Raw genomic sequence first — 12,109 nt, forward strand, 5'->3', positions numbered from 1 at the left:
GGAGGATGAGGCCCAGAAATCAGGATTTTTAAAAGATTCCCAGGTGATTCTAATGTGCAGCCAAGGTTGAGAACCACTGTCTTAAGGGCTCTTGCTTCTTCTAATAAAATCATACTTTTTTGTTTTGTTAATCCTCACCATAAGATATTTTTTCCTTTCAATTTTTAGAGAGAGTGGAAAGGAGGGAAGGAGAAAAAGAGAGAGAGAGAGACAGACAGAAACATCAATGTCAAAGAGACACATCAATTGTTTGACTCCCACATACACCTGGACTGGGCCAGGGATCGAACCTGCAACTCAGGTACGTGCCCTTGACTGGAATCAAACCTGCGACCCTTCGGTGCTCGGGGCCGTCACTCTAAGCACTGAACAACACCGGCCATATTGTTACTTTAAAACACCTAAACACACACTTACCCTGTGATGCCAGATGTAACATAGTCTTTCCCCAAGTAGTTATAACCATGGCGAACGAGGTCTTCACACACATCCTTCACTTTACTGCCTCCAAAGGCGGTGCCGTAGTGGAATCTGCCATCTAACACGCCTGCCTTGCCCGCCAACAGCTCAATTAACTTTCCCACCTGTGGGATGTGAACAAATTAAGCGAGTACCTTCCTGTGGTATAGAAATCCTGTCTCTTTATTTAGCTCTGGCCTATTTCCCTAAAGAATTATGAAACTACTACTATTAATAAGAGTGATAAATTAATAGTAAATATTTATCTCTCTCCTACTGTGTGACTGACTGTTAGAAAAGCTTGACATGTGTGATCTAAGTTTATGCCTCCCAAACTGCTAGGAGACAGGTACTATTATTTCCCTGACTTTACCTATGAGGAAACTGAAGTACACAGAGGTTAAGCAACTTCCCCAAGTCATATAGCCAGTAAATGCTGGAGCCAGGATTATAAAACAATAACCATAGAAAGGAAGATGCATTAGGTTCAATACAAAGGGCTCTCTTTTCTGAGGGGTAAGTTTGCCACCCAGAAGACTGCTCTCAAAAGGAAGGGCAAACTTGCTCCACATTCGCTCTGTAGAGGAGAGTCGTCCAGCATTGTCAGGAGCTGAGAACCTAGTTATTTGACGAGGGGTCAAAGGGCCCTTTCTAAATATCAGTTTCAGGGTCCCATCACACCCACTAACTGCAAACCAACTGCCAGCTTTCTTCCTTAAGAGCAGTGCCTCTGAAAACCATCCCGACCGTCATTCGTGATGGGAAGCCGTGAGGGTTCATGATGATGTCCGGACAGATGCCAGAGTCACAAAACGGCATGTCTTCCTGAGGGACGATCAAACCGCAGACACCTGGGGGAAGAGAAGATTTCATGCCACGTAAAGCAAACTGGCAGAAAGGAAGAATACAGTAGTTAATTGGGCCCTCCCTGCCGCCATCTCTATTTTTACTACTCTCAAACCTGCCCCACGGTCTCTATCAAGAGTAACAAAAGCAATTTCCAATAATCCCGCTAGATGAATAGTTCAAAAATGGCTGTCCTTACAGAAAGGCAGTGCAGCCTGTGGCCTGGCCTGCTGGCACGACACTCAATGGTGCTGTCAGGCAGCTCACCCAACCTCTCGTGCCACTGAGATGGAAGAGCAGCGACTTCACTGGGTCCTAGCCCCGTCAACGTCCCTGAAACTTCAAGTCAGCAGCAATTTCACTCCTTGTCATCTTGTCCATGACTTGCTACACATTGCACTCAAATCACAGGAATCCAAGTTCTCTGACCACCAAACACAGAACTGATTGAATGAGGCGTGTGTTTAAATTATGGTTTTAAAAACCTGTGACAAGAAGTACTCGCGTGTGGCTGACGTGCTGATGGGACTACCTGTTGGCTGCAGAGTGCTAGCTGGTTGGCTGATTTCTGCCAGGCTTCCCTGGCTGAGTCTAAACTGCCCTAAAGAATTTTAATTCCTATAGCTTATAACACATTACAAAAGTGATCTTTGATTGAAGTTGTAAAGTTGAACAATAAAATTAAATAACAAAGTATTCTTGGAAGAAAAGACTAAAATTATAAATGTATCCGAAGAATGAAAACAGAACAAAACAAAAATCTACCAACTCCACACACCACTAATAGACTCTTAAATTAACTGTACTTTATTACTACTTTAACAGTATTCTAACTTGTAGGAAATTTTTTTGATTAAGTACTTGGTAATTCCTCTTACATCCTTTTCTTGGTAGGTGGAATAGGAGTATAATTTAGATTGTTAACCACAATCTATATAATCTAGAATTGAAAAACTATTATTCAATGGCATTGGACCCAAAAAATGCTTTTATATTTAGTAAGATAAAATTCCTTTTCGTGTGTATATAAATTATCTGTACCTATTGAAAAGAAATTGCTCTCAAAGAAACTTTTCATTGCTCAGTTTGATTTCTACATACGCAAGAAATCAAACTTTTAAAATAAAAGTTTGGTGATGTTCAAAGAAAAAGAATGCCATTTGCCTATTTAACAATGGTTATTAATACTCTGATTTCTAGTGGTTGCCAACAATATGGCAATTAGGTTTGTGGATTTGAATTCCATTGTATGTAGGTAGTTTAACTGGCTTTTTGGTTGAAATTGCATTGTTTATTATAAAGAAAGTATGCTTTCCTACACGAAGAGCAGAAACATTCAGTTCGCTTTATTTCAAATTCAGCTACAACATGTTAGAATTTAAATCAAGCACAGTGTGTGACCCTCATCTCTTCCCTCTGAAACCCATCTTGTCCACACTGAAATTATCTGACAAAACACTAGGGCTACTAGGAAATCTACTCTGAAAGAGATGAAATTGTAAATCTAGGTGCACAGATAACAACACTGTTTGGCAGTGAACAAAACGGTTAAAAATAGCAAATCTTAAAGAGGCCAGTGGTGGGATGTGGCTGGGTGAGAATGCCATTTTGGAGGGTTCAGCTACATCCCTTAAAAACAAACCAAAGAAAAACTTCAGCACCCCTCCAGCAGTAGTTCACAGGGGATGGATGCCTGCGGCTGCTAAGGAGGAAGCTGCTTGTTTACCCTCCAACAAGAGAAGGTGGAGTGAGGGGCAGGAGGTACCAAACCCAAGGAGGAAGCAGGGCATACTTATACTGGAGGGGGGTAAGGAGAGGGATGATTTGCATTTTCCATTTTCAATTTTAGCCAACAGGTTAATTCCAGCAAATGTAACTTTAAAATGAAAGCAATGCTCTTTCCCCTAAAATCCGAATTTCTAATAACTCTGCTTGAAATCTGATTAATATTTAGCATAGAACTTCCTTTTGGGGAAGTTATTTTCTAACTAGCACTTTTCTGACATTGCACTTAAAACTACATATAAGTAACTTTCAGATTTTTTTCATTCCATTAGAGGAACTGCATTGGCCACATCTGAATCAAGGGCACCTGTAAGCCAAAAATTAAATCTTAGCTAACTTAAAATTACTTTAGGCTCTGAAACCCTTTTATATGCCAAGATGGTTCCCATAGCAGACAGCCCTGTGTTGTTTGTTTTGTGTGAAAGTGAATGATAAAAGATCCATGAAATCGACACAGAAAGCCAGAACAGCAGAAAGAACTGAGGGCTCTCCATCATTGCGGCTTCTACCCTCTGCTGACTTGCAGAACAATGGAAGCTACACATCCAACTGCAGATCTAACACAGCTGTGCATTTCATTAGATGAAGAGCACTAGTGACACAAGTAAATAATTAACTTATTCTGGTCCGCTGACTGTGCTTATGAGACCAGTCATAGCTGACAGATTTTAATACAAGTTAACACAAAGAAAACATAATGAGCTTAGAAGTTAAAACAAAATATTTAGACAGAATTTGATGATCTCAAATCTCAAATTAGACAGATGATTGTTAAAAGTCTGCATTTTACTGAATCCATTAGGGGAGAAGAGAGCTCTCAATCTCAGTCCCAAACTTTTTTTTTTTTTTTAAGAAATGGTATTCTCTGTTTCAGAATTATTCAAATCCTTAATCATAGCAGGAAGCTTTCTTTTATTTTCAAATAAAAAATTGTAATTTATTTCCAGGGACAGAGCATAAAATCTCTTTCTATAAATAAACTCTTAAAGGTTATAGTCACTTTTCTTTAAATGCTGGTTTAAAAATGTAAATGATATGCAGTACACCTCAGTGTGTTAATACTCCCTGGGTCCTTGAAAAGATGATGGACTACAAATAAACCATATCTAATGGAAGCTGTTGTAGAACAATTACTGATTCATACCTTAAATGCTTACACAGCACTTCAGATTTTAAAATAAAATTTCATCCCCTGGCCCATGCCTGTGTCTCAACCCCATTGTATATAGCACAACCTCCTGGCAATGAAATGCAAATACAACAGTTTAACAGGCCCAAAAACATTTAATGCACTTATAGGGGCCACTGGGAATTAGACCATAGACTATAGTACAAAATTTTAACAAATGAAAATAGATAATAAGGAAAAACTGGCACACAAAAAGAGCAGAAAGGTTCTATAGAGACCCAGTCAAAATAAAATTATTCTATCACCATCCATCTTATTTTCAAGTTGTAAAGGTGAGACTTTAGGGAGTCTAAAGAAACTACAAGTCTGACCGCCAAGCTGCTCAGGAAGGGCAAATTTGGGGACCCACTGTCACAGCTCCCTCAGCGTCATGCCCCAGACACTAGAGGCTCTTACACCAATTTGTTATTTCTATTTTCATGGCCTAGCAGAACAACATATAAATCACTTAAAGAATAGGTTTACCCAGCAAAAAAAACAAAAAAACAAAAAAAAAGTTAATCTGATGAATCATTCTTAGAAAGTGTTTCTAATTATAAACAGCAACTGACTTGTTCAAAAGTCTTTTTTTAAAAATTAGTTTTAGTGTAATGGTCCTATCACAATTCAAATAGAAAAAAAGAAGGTAAGGATGTAATAAAAATGGTAAGGAAAAACTAAAGCATTCTAATACCATATCAAGAAAGGAAAGCAACTTAATAACAGAAGACAACTTAATAACATCGCTGATTCAAGAGATGTTCTGATGGGACTTCAATGTTTTAGCCACCCACAAGCAAATGGTTTTCTACTTTGTCGACAGCCAGGTCTCATTTTAATATCACACTGTTTCACTTTTTAACTTAAAATTTTTTTCCTTTAGCAAGTCTACCTTCCATAAGCACTTTGGGATTGAATGTACCACTCCGAGGGTGATATATGTTCTCACTCTTCCTTTTTTGAGCGAGAGAATCATTTCCCTCAATTACCAAGCATCTGCTATGTGACAAGAGCTGTGATGGAGGTGGGGACATATGAAGAGGCTCAGAGATACAACTCCACTTGAGAGGAGGCCTGCACAGACTAACCTGACTGAATACTGAAAATGAAAACATTTATACAATTCAGCTTGCCACATTCTAATGCTCTGCTTTCTGCAAGCACCTGTTAGACAAGGCTATTTATTCTGCCCAGTTTGACACTTTGCACGAAATGAAGGGTGAGATGCTGCTGCGATTTTTCTCTATCAGTCACAGTGCAGGAGGAGGACTGATGTTTGGTAAAGGAGTGATCACTGTGCAATGCCTGGTCTTAATGAGGTTCATAAATGTGTGTGTGGGGAATGTCATCTGTAAAGGACTCATCACTTCTTGGATTCTCAGATGTATGTAGAGCGGGAGATCAAGGAATCCGGTGACCTTAATTTGACTCTGTGCTGCTCCACTGACATTGTGTTTCCTAGGGGGTGGGGGGAAAGCACCACTTTCTGGCAAGACTTAGTTGTCTGGTCTTTGTAATGGGGATAATTAGCACCTATCTCATGAGGCAATTGTGTCAAAAGAACAGATGAGAGGTACTAATGTCTGAGAGGTACTTTAAGGTCCTTAGAGAAAGGCGGCATCTAAATTCAAGGAATTATTATTATATAAGAAACCTAATTATTCTCAGCAGGAAGCAAACTAGCAAAGCGAAGGTGACCAACTCAATGAATGGAAGAATCAAGTGCAGTTGCACTAACTTTGGTTGAAGAGCTGCAAAGAAGCTCACTCTGGTTGGGCTGTGCAGATAATTTCACACGACCAGGACAGTGTCTCCTAATAACTTAAGAACTTCACAGGATTGGGGCTGAGGATTTCCAGTGTGGAGCAGTTTACTGCTGATGAATATAGTGGTAAATGGAGCCAAAGAAGCAGCAGGAATGCTTTCAAGTTTGACTGTTCGTATTAAGCAAAAAAAATGTTTTTGCTTTGAATAAGCTCATCTCCATAAGCCTTTATATATTCAGAAATGTAAATCTCTAAATCAAAACGTGAAAGCTAACACAGGTGGTTACTCCCTTTCTTCCTTTCCCCCTTTCCAGTGATTGAATTAACCTTCTTTTATTTTCCTCAACACCACCTTAAATAATCCCAAGGGGGAGGGAAGGAGACAAAACTGTTGAATCATATTAGCTTTGTTCTGCTGTTGAATCACTTCCAGATCTATCACATCACTTGCCACTATCCCGGTTGACATAATTTTAATTCGGCTCTTCCTTACATGTTAACAGATAAATAATGCATAAGAAAACTTGATTAGCTTTCTTATTAAAACATCACTCTAAATGAGAGGAGGCGCTAGAAGACAATACAGTTTTTACATGGCTTTCCCATGAGCAGTTGAATGGTTGATGTGATAAATTTGCATAGTCTGAAGCACACAAAGGGCTGATTAATTGAAACCCTTACAATGCTTCTGGAAGCAGCTATTGTAAAACAATAACCATAGGAACTTTACAAAATACACACGGCTGAATGTGTCAAGAGCTTAATAAAATGTGTTGGGGCTACACTATTTGGAAACAGAATTGGAGATTTTTATTCTGGGCCATAAAACACTAACCGCCCTAATTTCAAAGCTTTAGTTGGATATTTACTGAAAGGTCAGAGGGTTACTGGCTAGCTACTGAAGACCAAAATTTGTTCTTAAAATAGTAAATTAAATAAAATCTCCTTATAATAAAGGTGTCTATGTGGACAAAATAATCCTGATTTCTAACATTTAAGCAACAGCTGCCAGAATTTCTTTTTGGACCCAAACTCTGATGGATCGTTTGGCAACACACCTTATCTTGGGGCTCACACTATTAGCTCCATTGGCCCCTTCTCCCCTCCCACTTGGAATCTTTCATTCAAGCAGGATCAAGCAAAGTAGGGAGCCAAAGATATCCGACTTTGAAGCTTCAGTCTAGCAGAGAGGATTTTAGGCAGTCTCAAGTGCTACATGAGTACAAGGTGTTATTATTATTATTAGTTTAAATCAGAATCTTTTCATTCTGTTTTAGAAAACATAATCTAGAAAAAGGAAATAAATAAAGGTGTGGAAAAAGCAAAAGTTTTACCCAAACCTTATTTAACAAATAAACTTTCCTCTCGGCTTTCTGCCACACACAAATGAAAATTTTCCTACTTCCCACAGCCTCTTCATACCTGGTATATAAAGATTCTTTAATCAAAGTCTTAATAAATTAATTCACCAGGTTGTTGAATCACTTTTTAAATGCAAAGTGAAAGCAAGTGACCTCATATGAAAATTTTAACGAGAGGGTCAAAGATAAATCTTCCAAACATTTTTATCCATAAATGCATAATCCTTATGAACCAAAGATACACAGAATCATCCCATTAAAAAATCTTTTGATAAGACTGTACTTCTACTTTAAAACAAAGGGTGACTTTACTCTATTTAAAAGAGCTATCTGAGGATTTAGGGGGAGATACTGAGGAGTGTGTGCCATTATCTCAGATTTGCAGTTATTAAAAAACTTCTGTTTGCCAGGACACTGTTGCTCAAATACAGTTCTTTTCCTTAGGAATACTGTTTGGTATTGCTGCCCAATTCTGTGATCTACAGGACCTTTGTTGAGGTGCTAATCCTTTTTCACATGAGAGACTGAGAAATGTTCTTTCAGGGAAGTGATATATTGCTTTCCCCCCACATCAAAGGAGTCCACGGTTTCCTCCCTCATTGTGAACGGCAGCAAAAGTAAGAGGAAAATATAATAATTTGGTTTGCCTGAGCACTGAAATGAAACTTGGGAATTCCTTAGGCTGACAGATAATTTTTGTTAAAGAATTAAAAAACAAAAGAGCTGGAAATCTGCTCACCCCTTTTTTAAAAAAAATATACTTTTATTGATTTCAGAGAGGAAGGGAGGAGAGAGAGTTAGAAACATCAATGATGAGAGAGAATCATTGATTGGTTGCCTCCTGCATGCCCCCCACTGGGGATCGAGCCTGCAACCCAGGCATGTGCCCTTGGCCGGAATCGAACCTGGGACCTTTCAGTCCGCAGGCTGATGCTCTATCCACTGAGCCAAGCCAGCTAGGGCTGCTCACCCTTTTAAAAAGTGAACTAAGCATCAGAAAAAGCAAGGCCCAAGATAAAGATGTCTGCTTTTGATGAGTTACCTTCACACAGAACTTATACCAAAGTTCAAGAGGCTTACATAAGTTATTTTGATTTTAATAAACAGTCTAGTTCCAAACACAACTCCAATCCACATTATATGTGGATGCCTCTTCCTAACTTTAACTCTTTCCATAAAGAGATCAAGAAAGAATATGAAGAGAAAACATGAAGAACATTCCAGACCTACATTCTACTCTGTTTCCCTCTATGGAGCATGATTATGCATCTATCATGTAAGTCTGGCCTCAAGGTGTCCAGAAGTCCAGAACATTTGGAAAGGATATTAAGACTTTAGGGTTTTAATATTTATTTCCAACTGAAATTAAAACAAAACTAAAAAACGTTCCTTCCCTTGTAAACAAACACGCAACAAACTCACAACTTTGGTGCATAGAAGGTTATTACTAAACTAGAGGCCCGGTGCACAAAATTCTTGCATGAGTGGGGTCCCTAGGCCTGGCCGGCTATCAGGGCCTATCAGGGCCTGGTGGCTGCTGGCCGGGGTCTGGGGGCCTCCGGCCGGTGGGAGAAACCAGGGAAGGTTGGCTGGCCGAGAGGTTGGCTATGAGAGTGCACTGATCACCAGGGGGCAGCTCCTGCATTGAGCATATGCCCCCTGGTGGTCAGTGTGCATCATAGCAACTGGTCGACAGGTTCAGTAGTAACAGTTGCTTAGGCTTTTATATATATAGATCATCTCACCTTTCTCAGTACTTTGCATTCCACAAAAGGATGAACTGTGATCAAAGACCCAGCTCTCTGGGGGGGGATTCACTGTGCATTTATTGATGAGGTACATAATGGACTTCTAAAGACCCAAAGAGGACTGTACTTTATTAACCTTTGAATTTCTCATTAGAAAACTGCACTGGAATTCCATTATCTAGGAGGTGTGCTGTGAGTGAGCCCTGACTGCTTCTCAAGTTGGAATAGTCTTTATGTTATTTGGGACCCCTCTTCTTTATGAAACACTTTCTCCTTCCTGCATGCTTGGCTTTCTGCTTAGTCATCTTCCATTCTTGAGGTCATAGAAGGCAACACTACTTATTGGGTCACATTTTTAACAGCTACTGATCAAACACTTTCACTTCAGTGGGACTTCTCTGATCAATTACACCTAATCTTTGCTTATGGCACAGCACTGATACTGATCCCCAAATAGTTAGTACTAATTCTCCTGCTCCAGTTCATCCACTCATTCTGTCCTCTTCAATCTTCCTCAGCTCTTTTATAACATAAACCACTGCTGTTTAGTTTCCTCTTCACATTTGTTTCATTTAGCTACTAATTATCCTACCAGCTTTGAAGTGTTCAGGCTTGAGAAGGATAGACACTCATGTTCTGTGAAATTAAATCAAGTCTCCTCTGATTATTAGAGAGGATATTTTAAGAGGCATTACCTGCAGAAATTCAACTTATACACTATGCATAGACCAAAAGAATCTCTAACAACAGCTCTCTCAAAGTCAACTTTTTAAAAAATATATATATATTTTATTGATTTTTTTTACAGAGAGGAAGGGAGAGGGATAGAGAGTTAGAAACATCGATGAGAGAGAAACATCGGTCAGCTGCCTCCTGCACACCCCCTCCTGGGGATGTGCCTGCAACCAAGGTATATGCCCTTGACTGGAATCGAACCTGGGACCCTTCAGTCTGCAGGCCGATGCTCTATCCACTGAGCCAAACCGGTTAGGGCTCAAAGTCAACTTTTAACAAAAGATAAAAATCAGGCAACACACACGGCCATGTTGCTTTCTGAACATCAAGAATACAAACTTAATGCTCTAATGGAGAGGGGAAAAGAGGTAGGCATAAAGAGACCCTAAATAAAAATAATCTTTACATTTTTCACATGTGTTAGCTTGCAGGTGGTGCTATAAAGAAAAAACAGTATTTCCAAATAACTCTCCACATCAAGAGTGAAAACTAAGTTCAACTAACTACGGGTCCTACTGTGGCATGTCTAGACCAATCACAAACAAATCACTGCAGGAATCATGGTGTGACACATACACCCTGAAAATTCACAACACTATCAATTTTTATCAGCTCATGTCATGACAACCACAAATAGCATAAATATTGTGAACTACATTTTTCGTTTCATTCACATTTTACTTGCCAACATCCAACTTTTAGGTCTGATCCAGTTCCTCTCTGGCCCCCACACTAAGGGCTGGGTTATTGTGTGGCTTCTTGGAGACACTGCCAGCTGTGCCCACTGCATGTGAATACAGCTCACTGTTCCGTTTCTGGTTCCAACTATCACAGCTTAGCCAGATGAACAGGAGAATGGTCAAAGTTGAGGGCTCAAAAATTTATTTCCGTTTATATCTGCTCAAATTCTTACCAGATTTTGAATTTTAACTAAGACTACTAAAACCTGACCAGAATATATGCATATATGTATAACCCATGGACACAGACAATAAAGTGCTGAAGACCTGGGGTGGGGGGTGGTGGCAGGCTAGAAGGGGTCAATGGTGGAAAAAGGAGACACATGTAATACTTTAACAATAAATATTTATTTTTTAAAAATAACCTTGACAATGAGGCCGCATTCCTTGGGACAGGTGTAGCATCTGACTGTGGAAGGGAGGTCCTCAGGACTGCTGTTGGCAGGGGATTCTAGATCCTGGTCCACAGCCATGAGAGACTAAACCCAGAGGGGGCAGCCTGGATGGCTGCCAAGGTCAGGCCGTGCCGGGGGAAGAGGTGCTCCCAGTGGCACAGCTCTAGGGGTCAATGGGGGCGGGGGGGGGGCATATGTAATACATTCAACAATAAAGATTAAAAATAAATAATAAAATAAAAATAAAACCCGACCAGAACACCAATCAAAAAAGGGAGTGGGAATAATGTTTTACAATGAGTTGATTTTAGAAGAGATACTGGAAAACACAGCTCTATGTTAGGAGTATGTCTTTATATGAGTTTGGCAGGCATTTCTGGAACAAAGTATCTGGGGGAATAGGATTTACTCTGGATTGGTGGCTGAGAAGTACTATGTAAAGTTGTTTATCCAGGAAGAATAGGAATTTTAAGAAGATGACCACTTAAGGAGGAAACAGAAAAGATATATTAAGAAATATTAGTATTCAGTAAGACTCAGGAAAAGGCTATGTCTTACCCAAGGGGAAATCTCAGGGGAAATGGCAATCCAGGGACAGAGTGGTAATGGGATATCCCCTGCAGGAGCTATTATTTGCAAATATCTCCTATTCGGTTGGTTGCCTTTATATGTTTTGTTGGCGGTTTCTTTTGCTGTGCAGAAGCTTTTCAGCTTGATAGTCCCATTCGTTTATTTTTGCCTTTACTTGCCTTGTCTTTGGGGGCACTATGAAGAAAATCTTCTGGGGGGAAATATGGTCCAAAAAAACTATTGATTGTGTGGACAATTGTTGAGAGACTGCTAATGGTATAGAAGAATGGTAATAGGTATAAGAAAAATGAAGCAAATAAAAGTATGAAATTATTAAGTTCAGAAAAAAAAAGTTATAAAACAAAGGAAATGCATCCAACAACTGTTAGGCTTGGAAGTGAAGAATATTTATGTAGTAATAGTAATGGAATCTAAATAATTAAATACCCCCAAATTATAATAAATCTGTGCTGGAAGTAGAGGTGAAGAGTATGGAAGAAGGTAACAAAGTGGTAGGTCCTGCTATCCATCATATA

At 39.4% G+C, this 12,109-nt stretch overlaps 1 protein-coding gene across 1 annotated transcript in view; it reads right to left on the reverse strand.

Moving 5' to 3' along the window:
• POLR3B (polymerase (RNA) III (DNA directed) polypeptide B) overlaps positions 1-12,109 on the reverse strand; it is a 108,320-nt gene that overhangs the window by 13,648 nt on the left and 82,563 nt on the right. Inside the window, exons 24-25 of the mRNA XM_014536008.1 lie at positions 1,207-1,310; positions 418-584 (exon numbers count right to left, since the gene is read on the reverse strand). Coding sequence (XP_014391494.1) covers positions 418-584; positions 1,207-1,310 — 271 coding nt within the window. The remainder of the gene's footprint in view (positions 1-417; positions 585-1,206; positions 1,311-12,109) is intronic.

Source organism: Myotis brandtii, unplaced genomic scaffold (genome assembly GCF_000412655.1).
Source record: "Myotis brandtii unplaced genomic scaffold, ASM41265v1 scaffold155, whole genome shotgun sequence".
NCBI lineage: Eukaryota > Metazoa > Chordata > Mammalia > Chiroptera > Vespertilionidae > Myotis > Myotis brandtii.